Source organism: Gymnoscopelus microlampas, assembly GCF_963454915.1.
Source record: "Gymnoscopelus microlampas genome assembly, chromosome: 14".
NCBI lineage: Eukaryota > Metazoa > Chordata > Actinopteri > Myctophiformes > Myctophidae > Gymnoscopelus > Gymnoscopelus microlampas.
In genome coordinates this window covers 34,679,943-34,704,613 of record NC_139951.1, presented here as the reverse complement: position 1 = coordinate 34,704,613, position 24,671 = coordinate 34,679,943, and the positions used below count along the sequence as shown (strand labels likewise).

The window sequence follows — 24,671 nt, the reverse complement described above, 5'->3', positions numbered from 1 at the left end:
AAACTGTTACTTTTCAGGATTCAAATTGCAAAATAGCAAAAGTAGCAGATCTACAAGCTCGAAACGTGTCGCTCCACGTCGCATTTCAAGCTGATCTGCTACTTTTGATGCTTTTTTGTGACACTGTAGTATGATCAAGTAGGGCGTTAATTTATGAAGAAAAGAAAAAAGTTTGAATATGGAGATGTGAGGTTCGACAGCAACGTTATATACAGTACCAATAACCCATTTGACTGGCCAATTGAAACACTTTACAACCTTTTTCATCAGTTTAATTCTTTGTGTAGTAACTGCAAGGCTTTGGCTTTGTAGGGCAGTATTTTGTGGGGACATTCAGCCCGCACATGTATAGTAATACTGTACAAGCACACACACACACACACACACACACACACACACACACACACACACACACACACACACACACACACACACACACACACACACACAATACGCACCTACTGTAATACGCAGGTGATGGAGAGCTCTAAAAGAAGAGATTATTCCTTGCATCCATGTGTGATCTGAACAATGCACATCTTTCCATCCGAGACAGCCTTGTCACAGACAGTACCATGCAATGCCATTAAACTAACAACAGCATATATATATATATGAATGTATATATCTCCATTGCTGCTTTTTTTGAATGCCATTTTCTCTGGTGGAATGTAAACTTTGCACTGTGTTCTGCTCTGTTGGACTTGCCACTGATTTCAAAGTTGCACACGTTGCAGTATTGCACACTGCACCCTGGGACCGCCGGCCCGGACGCAGCTGCCCTTCTTTTTTCTTTTTGAATGTTTCTTCTTCTGCATGGTAAACTGTTGGGATCTCCTTTAACTGGCTTCCTTCTGCTGTGCTGCTGTTTTCTTGTCGTGGTGCCCTTCTTCGCCCTCCTCCTCTCTCGTCCTCCTACCTCCCCGACCCTGTTCCGGCTGTACCATCCACTTCTGCTATAGGAAGTGACCAAGCGAGAGGATTTGCATGCCCGGCTGAGTCTCATTCCGCTGCCTATAGACTCAGGGGTATGTACAGTACAGCACTGCTCCCCCCCTCAACCCTCCTCTTCCCAGTGTTGATTTTGACTGAAAATTCTGATTTAGTTTTACTCATAGTCTTTTGAATTGAAAATTCCATTTAGTTTCAGTCATATTTTAGTCATCTGAAATGTTTTAGTTTTTGTCTGGTTTTAGTCGACTAAATATCAAGTTTAAAGCCGACTAAATATACAGCTGATTTAGTCGACTAACATGTATTTTGGCGGTGCCTTGATGGCGTCGCAATGGCTGATTTTACACTTGGTTGCATGCTGAAAATAGCCGATCTACAAGCTCACAACGCGTCGCGCTGCGATGCGTTGTGAGCTTGTAGATCTGCTATTTTCAGAGCGCGACACCCGAGTGCAACCAAACATAGAATGACTTTAGTTTAGTCTAGTTTTTATTTGTTGACGAAATTGTCAATATATTTAGTCATAGTTTTAGTCATCATAGCTTAGTTTTTAGTTTTAGTTTTTCGTCAGTGAAAAAAGGTAGTCGTCGAACATTTTTCGTCATAGTTTTAGTCGATGAAATCAACACTGCCTCTTCCTCTCTTTTATTAACTTGCCTCCTCTCTGACTCCTCCCGTCTGCCGCCTCCCTTCCTTCTCCAACCTTGCTGTCCTTAACTCATCTCCTCCCTCCTCCCTCCTCCCTGCTGCATGCGTGTTCCCTGTCGCTGCTTCAGCTCACTGAGGCGGCTGTCTGTTGAGATGCATGGTGGAGACAACCTGGTGTCAGGATGCTTGGTTTGGTTTGTTTTGGTTTGTTTTGGTTTGGATTGGTTTGGATTGGTTTGGATTGTTGAGTTTGATTTTGTTGCGTTGGTGCGGGTTTGCTTAGTGTAGTTTGGTTTGGTTTGATTTATTTTAGGTTGGGTGCATTTGGTTTGGGTTGGGTCGGGTCGGGTTGGGTCGGTTTGGTTTGGTTTGATTTAGATTGTTTTGAGTTGGGTGGGTTGTATTTGTTCTGGGTTGGTGTGGGTTTATTTAGTTTAGGTATTTGTTGTTTGTTTTGGTTTGTGTTGGATTGGGTGGGTTTCATTTCGTTTGGTTTGGTTTAGGCTGGGTTGGTGTGATTTGGGTTGGTTGGTTTAGTTAAGGTTTGATTCTATTCGATTCGATTTGGTTTGGTTTGGTTGCCTGGGGGGGTTACCTTTATTTTAAAAACAGCCTCTGGTGAGACTCCTAGGTATGCAGCTTCCCTGCACATCATTGACCTCCTTTAACACCCGTCTCTCTTTCTCGCTCTCTTCTCTGTTTTTCTCTGTCCTCAGGGTAAAAACACACTGAACCAGCAATGCCAAACAAACTCCCTCTTCGTCTTTGTTTTATTTGGCTGGCAGAGAGAGAATGGGGGGGGTACAAGCTTTTCAGAGGCCTCCACACAGCCAGCTATAATCTGAGTGAACTAGTGGGATGAGAGCTAATAAAGAGACTTAGACGATCAACTGTGTTTGCATGACTCAGTCACTTAAAGCCCGGCCAATGCTGTCTGCTAAATGAGCCCTCTTAAAACTGATGGTAGCATGTCCCGTCCTCCTGTCCTCCAATTTTACGCCGTTGAACTGGATCCAGAGTCATCTAGGACTTTTCCAAAAGGCAAATGTTTGTAAAATGCTTCGAGAACTCTGCGGCTCACTAGGCTGGGCCCTAAGAGACAGACAGAGAGAGGGAGAGAAAGGGGGTTATAGTGGTCTACTTATTTACTTCCCTCCCTTAGTACTCTCTCCACACCGTAGTCTTGCATAGCCAGATCAGAAGAAGAATCAGCTTTCATTGTCACAACACAGGTCTACAGGCGTAAAGAACTGTGTGAAATTCCTTTTTTCATGCACACTCCACCATATTTTGGTATTCCGTGAGAGAGGGTAGAAGTAGAGTGAGAGCAGAGGAGAAAAGAGAAAGAAATGCAGGAAACAAGGAGGTTAAGTAAACAAATAAGAAATGTATGTACAGCGCCCATACCCTAGGTGGGGTTGGCGAAAGGGCCTACTCTGTGTGGAGTTTGCATGTTCTCCCCGTGTCTCTCAGGGTAGTTAATACCCTCACAAAAACATGTAGTAATCCTGGTCGCTATACCGCCTCCCCCATGACAGCTGGGGCGCCTGATGGAGGAGAAGGGAACTGGTTGGAATAACGTGTTCCTTCCACGCGCTACGTCCAACCAGGGAAACTCCCCCCTGTCAGGTGACAAGAAGGTCAGTTGGCTCTCATGCATTGAAGGAGGCATGAGCTCGGCCCTGACCTCCCTAGGCTGGTGAGGGGAGTGTAGCGCCCAGGATCACTTAGAAATTGGCACCGGGTGAAAAAATAAGGGTTACAAAATCGCGGGATAAAAATTAGTTAAAAAAAAAAGAAATGTATGTACATACATAGCGTATGTGATAGCAGGTATGTACATGATGTTTAGAACATTACCATCATATGCAGGGGTGTACATAACATGCCACCATGAGGCGGGGTTAAAAGAAAGTAGCAGCAGGTGCTGTTCAATAGACTAGTCTGTGCAACAGGAAAAGTTAAAACCTTGGTGGCTATTCTCAGATTATCAGAGATTTCCGCCTGCCTGATATGACTGTCATCTAAATTCAATGAATGGGCAAAAAAAATCTCATTGAATTTAGATTTCCGTATCAGTGGGCAGAGATCATTAAGACTAAGCAAGACTATCCACACGGTGATCTTTACATAACACATTGCTGTTCATGCTATGCACAGCAAACACAGCAAAGTCCGGAGTGTTGATTTAAGCCCTGTGGGTCTCAGAGCTGAATGAACGCCCTGGATTGCATTTTGTCTGTGGCTGGACTTTATGTCCAGCCACAGACACATCCATTATTGTGACTTCCTGAGCAGCTGTGATAGGCACCAATTTTGATGGAGACACACACTCGGGTGCGAGTGTGCACGTTCCCACACACACCTTCATGGACACTATAATTCTCACATTCATCCCCTCCTTTGAAGCGGTGTAATTGAGCCCCCCCAGTGAGTTGGTGTGTGTGTGTGTGTGTGTGTGTGTGTGTGTGTGTGTGTGTGTGTGTGTGTGTGTGTGTGTGTGTGTGTGTGTGTGTGTGTGTGTGTGTGTGTGTGTGTGTGTGTGTGTGTGTGTGTGTGTGTGTTATCACGGTGTGGCTACCAGCAGCGGGCCCAGACTGGCCCATCTCCTGCCCGCGGCAGCCATGTCCAAATTGGGGTAGCGGAGTGTAAACAAGCTATCTAAACAGTCCTGGGCTATTTCAGTACCCTGGGATTTCCCTCGGGACCGATGACCCCCCCCACCCCCACATCCCCACCCTGTTATACGTCTCTTCCTTCCACATCCCTGATGACACTTACGCCTGATTTATACTTAGCTGCGTGCCGATGTCTCACACTGAAAAAATAGCTAGAGCTGGTAAATCAGCTATTTTCAGTGCAAGACACGATCAGTGGTAGCAATACCACAATATAAAAATACTCTGTTACAAGTAGAAGGCCCGGGTTCAAAATGTTACTTGAGTAAAAGCAAAAAAGTATTGGCATCAAAATATACTTATATATAATATACAAAAGTAAAAGTACTAAAATGTTTGAAAATAGCAGATCTACAAGCTCACAACGTGTCGCATTGTGAGCGTTGTGAGCTTGTAGATCGGCTTTTTTATAAATAGGCTATGTATAAAATAGGGCTAAAGTGGTTAATGTACGTTTTAAAATATAATAATTTATATCTGCAAAGTTAACTAAAGTTTTCAAATAATTGTAGTGGAGTAAAAAAAAAGTACAATATTTAGTGGTATTTAGTAGATTTAGTGGAGAAGAAGTAAAAGTATTGGAAATTGGAAATACTCCAGTAAAGTAAAAAATACCTCAAAATTGTACTTAAATGTACGTAAATGTACTTAGTTACTTTACACCACTGGACACGATGCACAACCACGTATAAATCAGGCCGCCCTAAATTACCTGCCGCGATTCAAATCCCGGTCTTTTACCTGCCGATGCTCTGTGTTGTTCCTTCCGAGGCCTGGGTGTTGCTCTTGTGTGTGCTCTGCTCTAAGTTACAAACATATTTACCCAGAAATATAATCCGGTTAGCACTTTTTATTCATGCTGATAAGGTTTAAGCCGTTTGCTGCCATGTTTGGGGCTTACCGCTCCTCCCTCCAGTCAGGCATTCCTTGTTGTTTTCTCCTCTTTTTGCCCCCCAAATTATTCCCTAATCTGGAAATTAAAAGATCATTCATTTTGGCCCAGATGCAGCTCTGGAGTGCTGGTTGTTGTTGGAGAGGATTGTCCCTCTCCCTCGTGGGCAGAATTAGATATCTGCCTATAAAAGAAACTGTGGGGAGGTAGCGTAGGAGTAGATCACTGTTTCTCTCCCATCAGGGACCCTTACGGCTCTGTAACTGAGAGTGTACAATTGGAACCATTTATTCTCTTTGCGACCTCAATCTACACTGTCAAATTATCAGGGTATTTTTTTTCGGTTCATTCGGTTCAAGATAAGACATTTATTGATCCCATGGGGGAAATTTGAGATACAGCGGTTGAGATACAGATTGCAGGGCAAGAAAAAGTACTGTAGATGGATACAGCAGGGTAAAAAATACATCACATTCAATGCAACACCCTCAATAAAAGGCAAAAATAGACACAGACAGACAGACAGACAGACAGACAGACAGACAGACCAGCAGAGTCGAAGCTACGGGCAGAAGGAAAGAGGATGAAGGATGAGAAACTGACAACTCCAAAATGATAAAGGATTTTCCTGTCACACACGCACATGCACACGCGCACACGCACACGCACACGCACACGCACACGCACACGCACGCACGCACGCATGCACGCACGCACGCACGCACACACACACACACACACACACACACACACACACACACACACACACACACACACACACACACACACACACCTATCACTCAGGGGACAGACCACAGCTGGAGTCGGACACGGTAGAGTGGTCTTAGGACCAGGTCTTAGGACCACTCTACTATATCGGGGCCAGGGTCAATAATGGTTTTATCTGACCCTGTAGTGCCACCTGGGAACAGTGGTGGAAAAAGTACACACATTTTTTACTTAAGTAAAGGTATCAATACTGCAATATAGAAATACTCTGTCACAAGTAAAAGTCCGGAAATTACTTGAGTAAAAGTACAAAAGTATTGGCATCAAAATGTACTTTAAAGTATCAAAAGTAAAAGTACTCATTATGCAGAATGTCCTATTTCACAAGTGTTAAAAATGTATACAAATCTTTTGAAAATAGCAGATCTACAAGCTCACAATGCGACGCGTTGTGAGCTTGTAGATCTGCTATTTTCAAATAGCCGAAGTAATAGGGATGAAGTGGTTAATGCATGTTTTGCAATAATAATGGTAGTAGTGGAGTAAAAAATACAATATTTGCCTCTGAAATGTAATGTAGAAGTAAAAGTACTGACATTTTTAAATAATAGATTCCTCAAATTTGTACTTAACACATTGGGTGCCAAAACCGTATATATACGGTTTTTGCAATACTTACACGGAGTGCCAAAACCGTATATATACGGTTTTTGAATTATTATTTTTTTTGAAAAAAACAAAAAAATATATAGCTGCAAGCAGCGATAATACGGGGCCAGTGAATAGAGAGAGAGAGAGACATGGAAACGGAATAGATTGAAGAGAGAGAGAGTGACATGGAAACAATAGATTGATGAGAGAGAGAGATGGAAACATAATGGTTTGATTGGACATCTCAACCTACTGCCATTAACAGGATTCGAACTCTCAACCTTCAGACTAATAGGCTGCAACACTACCTATAGTGCTATAGCTTTGTCCAGGCTGATATTGTCTGTTGAAGATCATAAACTCTTGCCTTCTTTCATGAACCAAGCCCCTGTTTCACTAACACTAAGATCACTCGTTCACAAACCATTTACCAATGAAGAAATTGTACATCTCCTCAGAACCAAAACTAGTGAAAGTAGCCGATCTACAAGCTCACAAACCATGAAAGGTTGTGAGATTGTAGATCAGCTATTTTCAGAATGAAGTATGTCATACGTTGAAAAAACGTACTCTCAAATAAGCATTTCAGGTTATCTTTACCATTTGCATATGTATTCATTGATACAGTCATGTTGTTTGCAATTCAACTTAAATTAAGTCTGCATCAAGTGAGGCTTGAACTGGCAACCTTGGGATTGTGAGGCATTCATTTAAGGGAGACACCATTGGCCCAACAGACAAGTAACTGTGAAAAAGGAGATCACACAGATGATACAGTTTCACGCAAATAGCTGAAAAATCCTGGGTTTAAGTGTTTTTCAAACTGCTCAAAATTGCGGAAAATCTAAGGGCGGAGCTTAATGGTCAAATCGATACGTGTGTTCCTCATGAGTCAAGGCACATGTGTAAGCAAGTTTCACGACTTTCGGCCAAACGAGGCATGACTTATGCCTGTTTAAAGTCTGCCTTTTCAAAAAATTGCTATAGCGCCCCCTTTTGGCCAATTGGAGTAAGATTGGTTTCAGTGATATTTGGAATGACCCTCTACATTTCTGCAAAGTTTCAAAGAAATGTGAGTCTGCATGTATGTTTTAGGCACAGATGAATAATTTTCATAAAACTGTAATAGTTAAAATCTATCTCCTCCTGGGATTTTTGAGCAATCTGCACGAAACGTTTAACACTTGAACTTTGGACCACTTTCTACAAAAATTTCCAACGGATTTTCCATAAGTGAAAAAATGCAGAAGTTAGGAGCCAATGACTGTTTTTCATATAATTCAAAATGGTGGGAGATCTAAAGGTCAGAGGTCAAAAGTCAGAGTGTGAAAGTTGTTCAGCATGAGGAGACGCATATGTGTATCCAAGTTTCATGGCTGTAGGTCAAACAGGGCATGAGTTGTACCTGTTCAAAGTTGGCATTTTTCAATTGAGTGCTATAGCGCCACCTTTTGACGAATGTGTGTGAGAATTATTTCTTGATCGTTTTTCATGACCATCTACCATATGGCCGAGTTTCGTAAAAAGCGACTGCACGGTTCAGCCAGAACTGCGAAAAGTGGCAGAAGTGACAGAATAATGCGAATAACAATACGTGTCCAGAGCAGAGCTCTGGCCCCGTAAAAATCATTTTTTTTTTTTTTGTTTACCTTATAAGCACCAGGAGATATCATTTTCCGAAGATTTTGACTCCAATCCACTTTCTGGTTAACTTATGACTTCAAAAGCCTGTATCTCGGCTCCTAAAAAATGGTTAAAAATCCTGGCACTCAGTGTACTCTGTTTTTTAAAAAACCTGGCACCCAATGTGTTAAGAACAGTACTTGAGAAAATGTACTTAGTTACTTTACACCACTGTAAAGCCTGTGGATGCGTTCAGTGCGCAGGAAAGCCGGACCAAAACAGAACACCTTACATAACACAGAGCTCAGCAGGATTTTGCCCAGTACAATAATGAATATGAACTCAGCCTGGTCCTTGTGGTCGGCCTCAAAGACCCCTAGGCCAATGGCTTAGCATTACCATTAGTACAGCACACTGCAATAGCTGAAGTGCCCCCCGTGATTTATACTTAGTCGCGCGGTGCCAATCTACAAGCTCACGGCGCCGATCGACTCGCTCACAATGCGTCACTCTGCGGCGCATTGTCAGCTTGCAGATCGTCACTTTCCGGTAAACAACTAAGTATAAATCAAGGTGGGGGACTGGGGGAGGAGTAGGAGACATAGAGAGAACGACAGGGGAAAGGTTGAGCACCCACGGCGCTTTGGTGCCCGATGCTCCACTGGGTTTGTCCTATCACAGCTGTCGCTCCTGATTGATTGTGTGCGCCGCCGAGGCGGACGAGGCCCCGTAGGAGGGGAACCTCGCTGTGGGTAGAATTGGATGTTTTTATTTACCTGTGGTTGGTGATGAATTGCTATTAGCGTAGGCGGTGCAAGCCGATCAGTACTATGCGTGTGTGACTGTGTGTGTGTGTGTGTGTGTGTGTGTGTGTGTGTGTGTGTGGGGGGGGGTGGTGGATAGGGCATGTAGCATTTTAGCAAGCATTTTGTTAAAATATTCAGATTTTCTCTTGTTGCTCTTAAGCCAGTTTTTTTTTAAATGCATACTGCTATGGCAGTGGTTCTCAAAGTGGGGTCCAGGGACCCTCGGGTTTCCTTGGGGGATTCTAAATAGACCCTTACAGGTCTACAGGTGTACAAATGGAACCAAATGGACCCCGTTACATTTGTGCACTCTCAAAGTTATAGGGGTCCTTGAAATAAAAAAGTTTGAGAACCACTGCGCTATGGTGATAGATATGGTGCGATGGGGGAGTCATGCCAGTCCCCCAGAAGGAGCCCCTTGAGCTGATTAGGCTGCTAGGTCATTTACATCTAGCTCTGTTCTGTTCAATCAGTGTGGAGGCACAAAATAGCAGTTTAACTCATTAAGACCGGGAACGCATCCGTGTCATTTTTAGATTTCTTTGGCTATTAAAAGAATAGCAGATATACAAGCAGTATGTAGATCAGCTTTTTATTTTATTTTATCGTGAACATTTTTGCAAATCTTTGAATATACACTTTTTAAAGCGAACATAACGTGAACCGAAACGGCTATCAATACATTTGATTGATTTGATTTGTTAGACGTCATGGTTAAACGAAAAACACATGTTAGTTACATGCTTCTCACAGAAACGTCAAGGATAAAAACACAATCAAGTCAGTGACTTATTTACATTGTGGTCCTTGGTCTGAGACAAACTAAACATTAAACTGGCAATGCAACGATGTTGGTAACAATATCTTTAAGCTACATTCGATAAAAAAAGAAAAGAAAGGCTACAAATGCAGGTGCTCAGTAGAGCAATATATCCCACTCGTATTTTGGGATGTTTGAATATTTGAAAGAGAAGTGCAATATCAATATCATGCTGTGATTGGTTACGAAGATGCACAAGACTACATTCACTTCCTTGTTTCGGCACGTCACAGACAGTATGAATCCTCAAAACTCAGAACGTCAAGAGACATATATAGTGAGACACGTCGGTCGCCACTTGTCGCTCCAAGCTTGAATTGGCCTTTAGTCAGTCAGTTACCAACACAAACCCCTCTGTAGGGCCGCGACAAGCCCTGCCAAAAAGACAGGAATAGAGGCTGGCAGAGTGGAAAGAATGGCACAGATACAGACAGTGTGCAGACTGCAGGAAGTTACAGACGGGAGGGCTCGGGGAAGGATTATTTTGACACAAACAATGACAGAGTGAAAGACGATGGACAAACAGTTGTGGTGTTCTGACAAACTCTGTGCCGTGTGGCTGATTTATGACTGAGACCACACTGAAGTTTGGAGCGTGTGTGTACGTGTGTGTGTTTGTTTGAGGTAGTGGTAGACAGCGAGAGTGCTTGTGAGAGAAAAAACAAGTGTTTGTGCGCATGCGTGCGCCTGTGTGTTTGTGTGTGTGTGTGTGTGCGTGCGTGCGTGCGTGCGTGTGTGTGTTAACTGTACGCTGTCGCGTGCCTTAGTAGGTTTTTGTGTGTTAGACCACACTGAAGCTCTGATCAGTTAACGTGTTAATGTAAGAGAGAGAGACCCTTATAGGTAAATTTGTACACATTTTAAGTTGAATTAACATTAAAAATGTTCTTTCTGCATTACATACGGAGTTTGTCAGCACTGCTCGGTGCATGGTAATCTTCTAGCTGGTTCTTGTACCCATTTGGGTACATTTGTACCCTCTCTGAGTTACATTAACACTCAAGATACATACACTTGCTTCGGTGGGGTCGCTCTCAGCGACACTTTGAACTGTCCCTGCATGTTGCAGTTGAACCCGGACCACCAGGTTTTCTCTCTCTCACTCTGGGCCCATAGCGTTGTGAACTGTGTGTTTGTCAGGGATACGCGGTGCCCTCACCTGTCTGCTTCTCAGAGAGGTTGCCTCTAGTCACTGATCTGAGGTCAGAGCGTGCTGTATATGCTGTGCAACAATGACATGTATTCTTCAGGAAGTAAAACTGAGCCAAGATCTGCGTTTAGAGGCAACTTCGACCCACCTGCTTTTTGTTTTAGTCCTGTGTTAGTCCACAGACACGATTGCCACTTCACAACTTTAATTTGTATGTTTGGTGTGTGTGTGTGTGTGTGTGTGTGTGTGTGTGTGTGTGTGTGTGTGTGTGTGTGTGTGTGTGTGTGTGTGTGTGTGTGTGTGTGTGTGTGTGTGTGTGTGTGTGTGTGTGTGTGTGTGTGTGTGTGTGTGTGCGTGTGTGTGTGTAAAGGGTGATGAGGATGAAGGATCTAAAGCAGGTTCAGAGATAGGTTCTATCCCTCGCAGCGTGGAGGATGTAAATGGCAGCAAGAAGGACCTATCTGCATCCGCAGGTGAGGCACACACAGACACACATGTGCGTGCGCGCACGCTCGTACGCTCACTGCTTTTGTAACTGTAATCTGCTAGGCTTGAAGTATGTAGCCTTAATGAAGTCTCTCAGAAATGACATACTCTTTTATTAAAACTCGTCCCAGATGCATTAATACAAGTAAGTGCCTGGTGTTCCCCCAGAATCATCTTGGCTAGGATCCCTGCAGATTCCATTTTTTATGAAAAAATAATAATAATACAGGTTGAAGAATGTGTTGTTATCGTTTCATAATGTCCTCCAAATGTCACTGAATCTGTGTGAGGTCTCATTCTCTCAGTTCATTCTTGGCTGGTTTCTTAACCACGCTGGGGCACGCACGTGCCCTGTCTACCTCCCTCTTCATCAACCCACAGCCTCATCTATAATTCCTTGCATGTCGGTTTTCTGCCCCTTTTACTCACACACACACACGCACGTGCACGCGCACGCGCACGCACACGAGCACACACACACACACACACGCACACACACACACACACACGCACACGCACACGCACACGCACACACACACACTTAGACATCCAGAGGAGTTCTGTGGATGAAATGTACCGAGCACAACTCCCAAAAGCATTGTACTCTCCTTCCCCTCTCATATGGATAGAATAAAAACTGCTTCAGTGGCTGAAAGGGCCTGTAATTTATTCCTCTACTGAGTGCATGGAAGGGGAGGAACACGGAGGAATTAGTGCTATTAAAGTCACATTTCCCCGCGCATGTTGCTCTACCGTATGTGTTTGCTTTGCTGGTGAATATTACGCTCCCTCGCACGCATCTCATAAGATTAAGGCTGCTCAAATATTGATTTCGCCGAGCAGCAGGCATGAGACTTAAAATTTCTACTTTTATGATATGTCTCTTCGCCACCCCCCCCCCCCCACCCCCTTCGCTTAATCTCCCCATAAACGCTGTTCCTTTCTTTTTCCTCATCTCTTCTTTCCTTCAAACTTTGGTTACCTTGAATGCCCTCCTTCTCTGCCTCCTACTTTAACGCAATAAAATCCGGAGTGTTCATTGGAAATGGACCCTCAGGGGGTCTGTACGCACATTTTGTTTTTTCACCAGCAAATACCATTCTCCCTAACTCCCCCTTTCTTTTTTTACTAGTAGTGCCCATAAACGGCCACGTGGACCTGAAAAGCAGCCTGACCCCTCCTCTGATCACCCACACGGCTGCCACGCCCATGCCCGTGCCCAAGCTGCCCACGCCGGGTGACCCCGTCCTGGGCTACGAGTCGCGCCGTGGCAGCAACGTGTCCATCGACCCGGCTTTCTACGATAAGTCACCGGTTAGTGCTTCCATCTCTTCCTCTTTGTGTCTCAAACAGGGGTGAAAGTGGCTTCTTGAGTTATACTCTATGGTATAGAAATTACAAGCAAATGATATGCATAGAAAAATCTAATGGTGTGTGTACCACAGAATAATGTGTCAATGTTGACACTAAACTTCAATATAAATGTAAAACTCAACAATTAGGCTACATTTCTTTGAAGTTACAAATGTGTAAAAAGAAAACTTCAATATGTGCAAGTATTTACAAATTACAATTTAATGTGTAGCAAATCAAATGGTGTACAGTATGTACCACAGATGTGTTAATCTTAACACAAAACCTCAATATCAAAGTCAACAATTACTTTTGTTTGAAATTAAATTAAACGTCTGAAATCTCTCAGTTGTTAAACCTGCGTGACATCACCTGCCGACTGCTGTCTGTCACGCCTCCCGCACGCACGCACGCACGCACGCACACGCACACGCACACGCACACACACACATACACACATACACACACACACACACACACACACACACACACACACAGACCGGCGCGAGGAGACCCCATTGGAGATGAAAGCTCATCAAGCATCTCAAATCATTCTCTCAGCGTTTCACGAGGTGACTGCTAATGCTTGCGTGCTAAGAGGATAAGTAGTGCCCCCCTGCCCCCCTGCCCCCCTGCCCACAAGTGTCTCCTCACACAATCCCTTGTCGCTGTGTGTGTGGCTGGCTGGTGTGCTGAGGAGGTCGAGGTGATTGATGATGATTAATGTGTCGTGCCAGTCAAACAATCAAGTAAGCGCCCATACTCTACTTGACTGCTGCCATCGACACTCTCAATTTAACAAATCAATGATCTGGAAAGGAGCTGGATAAAGAGTTCCAGATTCTTAATATCTCTCTCTCCCTTCCTCTCTCTCTCCCCCCCCCCCCCCCCCCCCCCTCTCTCTCTCTCTCTCTCTCTCTCTCTCTCTCTCTCTCTCTCTCTCTGGCTCTCCCACTATCACTCTCTATTTCTCTCTGTCTTTCAGGTGTACAGTGAGTCACGGCGGTGCACTTTATTGGCATGACAGACTACATTTTTTTGCCAAAACAATCTAAAAAATACTTCTGTATAATGCCGTAAAACATTGACTTGTCAAAAACCAATATGTAATATATGGAATGAGTTGCAAAATAACATTCATTTAGAGCAGAGATTCAATTTTTTTTTATTTCAAGGACCCGTCCCTCAGTTTGATGTGCTTTAGGCCATTGATCCCCATTTGATGAGATTTTTTTTTATCTCTCTCTCAATTTTAAAAAGACATATACTGTATCTATACCAGCAGTTCTCAAAATGGGTTTCGGGGACTCTCAGGGTTCCTTGAGGGAGTTCCTAATGGACCGTTGCATGTCTGTAACTCTGAGCGCGTACAAATGGAAAATGGAAATGTTTCATCTGTACGCTCTCAGTGTTATGGGGGTCCATGAAATTAAAACATTTGAGAACCACTGATCTATACATTATTCCTGTATAAATGCATCTCACCCCGTTGACCCTTTTTTCTCAGACCAGCGCCCGTAGCTCCTCCCCCCACGCCCCGTGGAGCTCCGGCGGCAGCGGCTGGACCAGCCGGCGCTCCAGCTGGAACAGCCTGGGCCGCGCCCCCTCCCTCAAGCGGCAGAAGCACCACCAGTCCGGGGAGCGGCGGTCGCTCCTCTCCGGAGAGAGAGGCTCCAGCTCAGAGGAGGACGGGGGAGGAGGAGGAGGAGGAGGAGGAGGAGGGGGAGGGGAGCTCCCGGAGGGGGGCGACACAACCTCCCTGGCCAGGACCGACTCCATGTCCCAGTCCCAGGGCCCCATCAGGCACCGCCGGATGGAGTCGGTGGAGACGCGCAGCTCCATGGACCTGCCCCCCGAAACACTGCTGCAGGTACGTGGAACGGTAATGCTGCGTTCACACTGGCAGCTACAAAGATATAGGCTACCATACATTTTCAATGTAAACCAGCGGCATGGAGATACAAAGATACGTCAGACGTTTGTAGCTGCTACACAAGCAACAACAGCTACAACAGCTACAAAAAAGTTGAGCTGGTTTCAACTTCAGCTACAAAGATACAAAGATACAAATGCTGTGTAGCTTTGTATCTTTTGTATCTGCCAGTGTGAACGCAGCATCAGAGTGGGCACCTCAATGTTAAATTGGCAGTTTTTTCCAAAATGTAAAAAAAATAAGAATTTAGAGAATGGTCTGTAAGTAATGTAAGAAGAAGTTGGAGGGCAAATAATAATGATGCACTGTGCATGTTCAAATCATGTGTATGTAGTGTAGCGCCCGGGATTTGAACCCGGGACTCCCGCGAGGAAAGCCAAAGGGAATTATCTATATCTTGGGGGAGATATTAGACTTTCATGCCATCAGGCTGAGGTTGTGAGCCACTCCGCTACACTCACCCCCCTTTTGACCTCCTCCCATGGGGAAACCCGATCCGGTCACGGCACCAATGTGACGCCCGGGAATCGAACCCGGGTCTCCCACGAGGAAAGCCAACATCTTAACCACAAAGCCAAAGGGAATTCTCCATACCTCGGGGGAGATATTAGAGTTTCAGGGCATCAGGCTGAGGTTGTGAGCCACTCTGCTACACATACTTAACATTACTTTACATTTTCCTAATCTTTTATTTTTTGTAATTTTTGGAAAACCAGCATACAACATCATCTCCTCGCCACACCCCTTGTTTCCAGATGTGGTGTGTTGCATTTTTAGCTAGGCATGGTTAGGGTTTGTTTTGTTGACAAGTTATCAGACAAATAAAATAGGGCTTAAAGGGATATTTCGCTTTCAAAAATTTTTTTGGTCATTTTATCGTCTACTCAGGCTTTTGTGAGCCCCCCAGACAGTTTTTAAGTTGCTTGATTTAGTATTTAGATATTTGATATTCATTTTATCAGACACGCCCCCTTCCTATACAAACCCATTGTAACTTCAAACTCCATTTTAACCATGATAGATTCATCAAAAACACCCATCCTTGGTTCACCCGACTCATACCGCCCCCCCTAATGCGTGAGGGGGCCGTGTTTTTTCAATTACTTTTGTCATTTATTTTTAATGTTTTTTTTGGAAAATGAAAAAAAATGTAATACAATAAAAAAATAAAATAAAATAAATGAAAAACTTAATCGGAAAAACACGGCCCCCTCACGCATTAGGAGGGCAGGGTGAGTCACCAGAACGAAGGACGGGTGTTTTTGATGAATCTAACATGGTTAAAATGGAGTTTGAAGTTACAATGGGTTTGTATAGGAAGGGGGCGTGTCTGATAAAATGAATATCAAATATCTAAATACTGAATCGAGCAACTTAAAAACGGTCTGGGGTGCTCATAAAGGCCTGAGTAGATAAAATGACCAAAAGTTTTTTTGAAAGTGAAATATCCCTTTAAGTGGTTAAATGTAGCTTTAGTTTCTAGCCACAAGACCAACCTGTTGATATGGTTGAGAATACCCAGTGAGAAGAACATAATCTATTGTAGAGCCTACTTACAGAAAGTGTCCTGAAATTAAATTATGTAAAAAATACTCCCTTTCCCTCCAGGTACCGTTCCTGCATCGCTCAGCCAGCATGCACAGCTCCAGACCCCCCTCGCTGGGCGGCCTGCGGCCCCCGGAGCACAGTGACTGCAACGGCAAGGGGTCCCCGTCGGCCCTGGGGCCCACACAGCTCTCCCTGGAGGACAACACAGAGGAAGAGAACGTAGAGGAGGAGCCCGTTTTAGTTAGTCTGCTGTTTGTGCATTGTGTGTGTGTGTGTGTGTGTGTGTGTGTGTACTTGTAAGCGGAAAGCTCACCCCAAAACATACTTGCCTCCATTTTCTTCGCGGACCGTTCGCCCCCAGCGGTTCTTGTATTTGTTAGGTTAAGGTTAGGCATTATTTTTTTTTATTATTTTAAGTTAAGTTTAGGAATAAGGTTAGGTTAAGGCATAGTTTTACTAGGGTTAGGGTTACGTTTAGGAATAAGGTTAGGTTTAGGCATAGTTTTACTGAGGTTACGTACAGTATAGGAATACCTGGTGGCGATGTGTTTTGGGGCAAGTGTTCTTGTATTCTGGGTGCACGTTTGGTCACGTTTAAAGCGAAAGAGTGTTCATTTAAAGCTGCATATGTTCTACTGTATGTCTCACTCGGGAGTTGATCCCGGGTCTCCAAACATCTCTGAACATCTACCGCTCGCACAAGAGGCACTCCCCGCTTGGCCTGGGAAGATGTTGCCCTTATGAGCTTCAGGCAGTACTACCTGTACTACGCTTCACAAATGGGGCAGTAGCCGAAGCCCACTGTGTGCTTGTGGAGAGGAGCAAACAATGGAGCACATCATTGAAGTTTGTCCTCTCCAAAGACTAAAAAGGAGGACTAGTCACCCTCCATACAGCAGACCAAGAGGCGACTGCCTGGCTTGAGGACTTTGCATTCGCTAAATAAAGTACTACCTGTGTCAGTGGCCTGCCCACCACCCACGGCACCCAGTGTCTACATTTCTCAAAGGATGAGTAGGGAGACAATCTCCAACCACTGCAGATGTTCTAGTTATATTGTATTAACATACTCTAACTCTACCATACAGATTGCTTAGAATAATGTTTTATTCATTTAGATAAGTTCTGGATTGCAGCTTCAACCCATTTATACACTCTTCAAGCTCAATGAGCACTCAGGATTTGACTGCATGCATGGATGTGTGTGCTGTGTGCATACATGAAAGAACATGGATGTGTGTGCTGTGTGCATACATGAAAGAACATGGAATGTATGTGCTGTGTTCTGTGCATACTGTACATGCATGGATGTGCTGTAATTATGTGGTTCTCTCTCTCCTCCATGCAGGGTCGTTTCGCTAGAATGTTCCGCTGGCTGGAGAAGAAGCAGCCAGACTGGTGTCGAGAGAGAGATACCTGGTCGCTGTACCTCTTCCCTCCTGAGTCCAGGTATTGACATTGAACTGATCGATTTAATCGATTATACAAAAATATAGATTTGAATATAATAATATGATTTTTTTTTCATATTTTCCGCAACACCGTTGTACGACAAAGTATAAAATAGGGTTTAAGTAACTAATCAGTCTAATCGATTTAGTTGATTAGAAGAAAATCAATTCACATTGATTCGTTGATATGTAAAAAAAATAATCTCTTCTTGATTATTTTATTCATCGGAAAATTAATCCATAGAATAATCGCTAAGAAAATAATGTATAGTTACAGCCCTAAACTCGTCCTTTTCCCTACAGTACAGTACATCCACTGCCGCTCACGCCCCTCCCCATTCTAAACCCCCCCATCACCCCTCCTCTCGTCTAATCTTCAGCCTGTGTTTCCTGCGGAGAGGGCACATGCAAGCCTTACTTCTTCCCCTCCCGCGTTGACTCATCCCGTATGTTTCCGCCACGTCAGGGGTGAGCCAGCAAGGGCAGAGTGAAGGAAGGAAGCTGGAAGGTTAGAGGGGATTGAGGGAAGGAGGGAGAGAGGGAGGAATTCTCTATCCTGTGGCGTGCTGACTGTTCTCCCGAGCGCGTGCTGAATACATCGCTTCCCTCCCCTCCTCCTCCAACCCTCCCTCGCCTCTCTCGTTCCTCTCCTCCTGGGCTTTGATCTGCGCGTCTGCCTTCTGTTCTGGAGGACAGAGGGAAGGAGACAGGGGGAAGCATGCGGGGCCGCATCGGCCCCTGCCTGCTCCCTCAAGCCCCCCGGCACTTTACTAATTAAACATCAAAACCCACCACAACCCATCCCCACTATCACCACCATGACCTCCATTATCCCCCCTGCCACCTCTTCCACACACACTTGTCCTATGTTTATCTGTAATAGTGTCCTTTTCACCAGCCTGGCTGGATGTTTAGATCACATTTTTTGTGCGGAAGAGCTGCTCACCTGCCCCTTTCCCCACCACAGCGCAAAGAAAAATCGGTCGTATGCCGTGTCTTTTGGCTCCAATCCTCCCTCTAGCAACCTCAAGATTGACACTGAGGACACAGGCGCTGTATGGAATCTGTCAAAGCTCTGACTCGCATACACCCACCCGTGCTCGCATAGTCATCATCAAGGGACATCGAAGGACATCAAGGCACAATGGCAAGGGTTGCCATGTCTGCTTATTATAAGTGACCTTTGCCTTGTTTTTTTCTGTAAAGTTGCTTGTAAATATTGATAGTTGTGGTTGAGTTTTTTTGGTCTTGTTTCCAAAGTGTATAGTTATAGTTGCTTATTTGGGCTTGCTTCCTGAATGTTGTTTAAACAGTGTTTCTCAAACATATTCATGTCAAGCCAAAATGTATATGTATTTTGTCCTCGGACCACCATCAGGAAATATTTTGTGCCAGGGACCCCCGTACCAGATTTGTGTTGTTAAAATGTTTCATAAGAAAAAAGAAGCTCACGACACGTTGTGAGCTTGTAGAGCCGCTATATTCAAATAGCTGATGCATGTAGGTTTAAAGTGCTCACATGTGGCCTAGAGTCGCTCGCTTCTTTTGGGCTTGTTTTCAGAGACCTCGTTGCTTATTTCTCTCGCAAAATCTGGCAACACTGGTGGCGGGCGGGAGGCCAGCAGGCTTTCACGCAGACCCGAGTTCAGCCTCGGCCAAGCCTTTGTTGTGCGCCCGCGTTGATTAGCACGGGTCCTCAGTTTGACTTTTAACGAGCAGAGGAGTCAGCTGGACTCTGCGGTCTCGCTGCGTCTCGTTTTTGATTGGACGTGTTGCAGCGCGGGGAAGGGAGTCCATTTAATTGGTTGTGTGTCAAAGTGCTGTGCAGGGAGGGGCTTTGCAGCAGTCGCAGGGGTTGCAGTAGAGTCACGCACGATAGCGGCTGCCTGTGTGGAGCAGGGCCTTTATGGTTGAGTGCAGTCCCTCAGGGCTCTATGCTAGTGTCTTTTCTGTTTTCTGTTATTGTGGGGGAAAGCTTTCGCTGAAAATAGCCGAACGACAAGCTCACAACGCGCCGCGCTGCGACGCGTTGTGAGCTTATCGTTCGACTATTTTCCTGCGAAAGCTTTTAGTTATTATTCAGTCACATGCTCTTTTTAATACTTTTCATCGGGTCAATATTCACAAAACCCACACAGTGGCACTTAGCCACTTTCACTTTCACTTAAAACACAAATTAGAAAATAGCAAAGAATAGCAGGTCAGCTACTTTTGTATGACACTGTACTACTGTAGTATGACGAAGTAGGGCATTAATTGACGAAAAAAAACATTAAAAGTTGAAATAGCGTTTGGAGATTCAAGGTTTCTTCTGCCCGACAGCAACAATTTACTTTATTGACCGGAGTCGGCCTAGACAGTCTGATCTGTGAGACACCTGAAATCAGTGAAGGACTATTCTTTATCTTTCGGGGTCCCTCTCTTATGAACCAACCCCTCAGATGACATCTGTCTGAGCCCCAATTGAAAGCCAATCATGTTGGCTTTCGAAAGTAATCTTTTGTGTCAGAAAACCCAAACAGTTCTTTTCACACAGGCATCAAGAAGACGTCAAAGACATGCCTGTTTCATTTTTTCCCCTTCAGGTCTTGTAAGCAGTTCCGTTTTTCCCATTGGAAAATGTGGCAACAATCTTTTTTTGCCTACATTGTGTACTGTTCTATGCGTATGCATTCAATCTACATTTGCGTGTCCATATAAATTGTGTGTGTGTGTGTGTGTGTGTGTGTGTGTGTGTGTGTGTGTGTGTGTGTGTGTGTGTGTGTGTGTGTGTGTGTGTGTGTGTGTGTGTGTGTGTGTGTGTGTGTGTGTGTGTTCAGTATGTGCGTGCATTTAGCTGACCTGACATTACTGTTCTTAGCCCCTGGGAGGCAGAACTGGCATGACTGTGTGCAGTGTGTGTGTGTGTGTGTGTGTGTGTGTGTGTGTGTGTGTGTGTGTGTGTGTGTGTGTGTGTGTGTGTGTGTGTGTGTGTGTGTGTGTGTGTGTACACACACGTGCGCGTGCGTGTGTTTGTTCCTATGCGTGCAATGTGCCCTCGGTCCCCTAGAGCAAACGCATATGGATGGCACATGAATTCTTCAGCATCAAGGATGTGGCGTGCACATTATCAAAAGAGGAATTAGCTCATTCTGTGAACAGCATATGAATAATGATCTCTACAGTCGTCAGACACACACACACACACACACACACACACACACACACACACACATGCAGAAGCACTCGCTGTGATTGTCAGCACAAAGGTGACTGTACAGCCAAGCAAAAAGAAAAATCCCAGATCTGAAGTCGACAATATTGCCCCCCCCCCTCTTTGTACACCCTGACAGATACGAGCCATCAAAGCATATTTGACGCATGGTTTAATCCCTCTCAGAGCGTTACTGTATATCACAGCCATTTCCTCTCTCTCCGTGTCCCTCTGTTCTTGCTCGCTAAAGGCCTAGCAGAACCTTTTCATGTGTGGTAATGAATGTCAGGCATAATTAATGGCTCTTAATTCCACAATGGTTCATTAAAGCGTCAGCGTGTGGTGCGTCCTGATCTCTTCAGTTGAATGGGAGCGCTCATCATTACCTGTAAAGTGAAGCAGCGTTTCCAAACCCGTGGGCTGGGGCCCACTGGTTGGCCGTGAGGGTATTGCAAGTGGGCCCCCGCATAATTGGCAAACACTCCCGATTTTAACATGAAAATACCTATATATGTGATAAAAATGGTACGGTATTTTCTTCTTTAAAACCTTTAAAATTAGTTTTTGAGCATTGTGTTACAGATCAATAAGAACTTAAAGTATACTACGCTGGTGCCATTGATCCAAGGCGGAACACAATCGATCGATTCATCATAGAAATAAATATGCTCTGAAAGGGGTGGTCAAATGGGTGGGCCGTGTATGCTTTCGAGATTTTCAAGTGAGCCCTGATCTCGGAAAAGTTGGGAATCACTACTGTTAACGGAGACGTTATAAGAGACGTTATTTTACGTTTTACGTTGTTTCCTATTGCCGTCGAGACGTTTTTATTCTGAAAACTCTGAGCCAGCCACAAAATTAGATTCAATAAACTTGTCTCACAAACATCTGTCGCCGTTCAATAGCTTGCGCCACGTAACGTGCCAGTCCACCCCGGGGTAATTGATTGTGTTTTGTTATTGTTTGACAGGTTTCGGATTGTTTGCAATAAGATCATCAACCACAAGATGTTCGATCATGTGGTGCTAGTCATCATCTTCCTCAACTGCCTCACCATCGCCATGGAGAGGCCCCACATTCAACCTGGCAGTGCTGTGAGTACTTAACACCCCCGTACACACACACGCACACGCACACGCACACGCACACGCACACGCACGCACACACACACACACACTGTTCAAACACACAAACAGTTGCACTCGTAAATATGCATACGCAGACCTCCAGTTGACTCTGACTGTTTTCCTCCCATCAAAGACAAAGTCTAGCTAAGTGTCAGTTTCAAGCGGGATAGTAAAAAAGACAGATGCCCCCCCCCCCCCACATGCACATACATACCCTCCCTCCAGCCCCTCCAGAAAGCTTTTCTAGTTCACTGGGAAAAAGTTTGTGCCTGCTGAGAAAACTCAGGCAAGCTAGGAGAAGACAAGGAGAAATGCCACGCACACGCACACACACACGCGCACACACAGGAAGAGAACACCATGTAAGCGGAGAGCCTCTAATATTACAATAGTTTGAGTGTTGGTGGTTTACTGGTTTCAGGTAACTACAGGTATCATCAGCACTGACATTTCCTCGGTTTATTCCACCTGCTTCTCACATCCAGGGGTGCTGGCTCAGTGCCTTGTCTCAAAACACACACGCACACACGCGCACGCATGTGCACACACACAAACCTCAGGGGGAAAAACCCACCTCCTCTCCCTTTTTTCCAGCTCAATGTCGCATTGAGAGCTGCAGCTGAACACAGCGTTGCCGCTCCATGCATAAACACACTAATTATCGCTGTTTGACTTCGTCCTCTCTGGGCGCGGCAGTGAGTGTTCTGCGGAAAGGGCCTAATTGCTGTCCGGGTCTCACTGGAATGCCCCCGTTTTCTGCTTGTTGTGTGACTGAACCATGGAGGAGACATCGCTGGCCTAATTGATTCAATTATCTGTGGACTGGTGTAGGCTACACAGCAAAAAAATAAATCCTCAGTGTTAATGTAACTCCGAAGCGTGTGCAAATGGAGCCAAATGGACCCGTTCTGGGTCCATTTGGTTCCATTTTGCACTCTCAATATTCTTACTGTGTGCGTGGCTAATGTTCAGAAAAGCAGATGTTAACACGTGGAGACTACAGGCTGCGGCTCTACAGGGCTGTTCAGGCCTATCAGGGCATTCATAGATCTGTGATATTTATCTGTTTTTTTTTTTTTTTTACACACAAACACACACAGTCACACACACACACACACACACACACACACACACACACACACACACACACACACACACACACACGCATGTTTGGATGTACAACACAGACATTGCATCCCGAGCACATCTCAACTACATCACATAATGACTTGTGCCTTTCACTGCAGCCACACAGACTGGAGTCACAACGTATGCATCTGTTTGCTGTTAGGTGCTTCCAGCTTGCCTTCCTGATGTCATTAAATGAGATGGAAATGTATTGCATGATGCAGCAAGAAGCAAGAGATGTCATTACAGCTACAATAGCCTTGATGCTCATTGTCCCAGATCTCATTTGCCTCACTGGTTATTGCAGGATGCCTATTTGTTGTTCTCCGTGTCGGTTATTTAGAATTAATGAGGCTGATTGTAAGTCAATTTTCACTCGCTGACTCCATTCGAGTGGCACATCAATAAATGACATGCCTATACCGCTTCCCTGTACCTGCAGTGAGTACATATTACTGCTGCTGTATGGTGCAGCATGGTGATGGTATTAACCGTACGTAATAACCATACAAATTTGAGTCTCACTTTAAATAGAAAACCCATTTGGCTGTTATGGAGATAAAATGTTTTAGCCGTGACTTTTGTGTGCGGAACGAAGGCTTGAATAATGAGTTTATTACCCTTGAAGTGATGTCAGGCATTTGGCTTTTGTGTTGTTTTGGTTTGGAGCTGAGGGGTTGCCTGGATACGCCCTTTCCTCCAACTCTACTGGAGATGATTGAGGATAAATTATAATTATACCACCTATTATGATTTGTTATTCCTAATTGAGCCTGGGGACACTTGCATGGCCGTCCAGAGCCCATGTATTGAATTGTATCAGCCTCAGCCCTCGCCAAGTCCATCAGTCTTAACGTCGGAGGTCCGCCATCGTCTCGTCTCCCCACCAAAAGAACAGTAAGATAAATGGAGTTCATTTGAGCTGCCTGTTCATTTATAATAGAAGACCGCCCACGGTGAGAGCTTATCAGGAGAAGACTGTCTTATACTTCAGGTTTTTTAGTCCAGATATAGGGTTGCAAGAGAGAGCAGCTTTGAAAACGTGGTTCAACCGCTCATACAAGTTACAGCAGTGGCTCCCTCTGTGGGTTGCTAAGAGACTCAGCGCCAAGAAGCCTGAGTTAAACATACTGTAGTTGCGCATTGTGTCCCTGAGTCCCTCACTGAAAATAGTCGTTTGTGAGCTTGTAGATCTGCTATTTTCTGTGTGTAACACCGACATGCAACTAAGTATAAATCACACTGCTGTGTCTGACAGTGTGCGTAGAGTGATGCTGTAAAACTGGCTTGTAAGTAAACCAAGCCCCCCTTGTCCAGTGCCAGCCTGGTTCCCTGCCATCATGCTCTGGAATGCGGTATTTAGGAAGAGGAAAGCTGGTTGCTTCTTCCGGTCGACTGGGCAGAGGTGGTCGGTGGATGCCAGGTCAGGCCGTGACCACAGACAGACCAGCCTGGGAGCTGGTACTGTATAAGCTCTGGGAGCAACACTACTACAGAGGAG

The 24,671-nt window shown here is 44.8% G+C and overlaps 1 protein-coding gene across 4 annotated transcripts in view; it reads left to right on the top strand.

Moving 5' to 3' along the window:
• cacna1g (calcium channel, voltage-dependent, T type, alpha 1G subunit) overlaps nt 1-24,671 on the top strand; it is a gene marked incomplete at its 5' end in the record, with an annotated part of 167,363 nt that overhangs the window by 72,396 nt on the left and 70,296 nt on the right. For 3 of the 4 annotated variants that reach the window (XM_084077512.1, XM_084077510.1, XM_084077511.1), the window contains 6 exons: nt 11,322-11,424; nt 12,570-12,751; nt 14,298-14,660; nt 16,332-16,511; nt 17,620-17,720; nt 21,886-22,009. In XM_084077512.1, coding sequence (XP_083933638.1) covers nt 11,322-11,424; nt 12,570-12,751; nt 14,298-14,660; nt 16,332-16,511; nt 17,620-17,720; nt 21,886-22,009 — 1,053 coding nt within the window. The remainder of the gene's footprint in view (nt 1-11,321; nt 11,425-12,569; nt 12,752-14,297; nt 14,661-16,331; nt 16,512-17,619; nt 17,721-21,885; nt 22,010-24,671) is intronic. The other variant, XM_084077509.1, reaches the window with a different exon arrangement.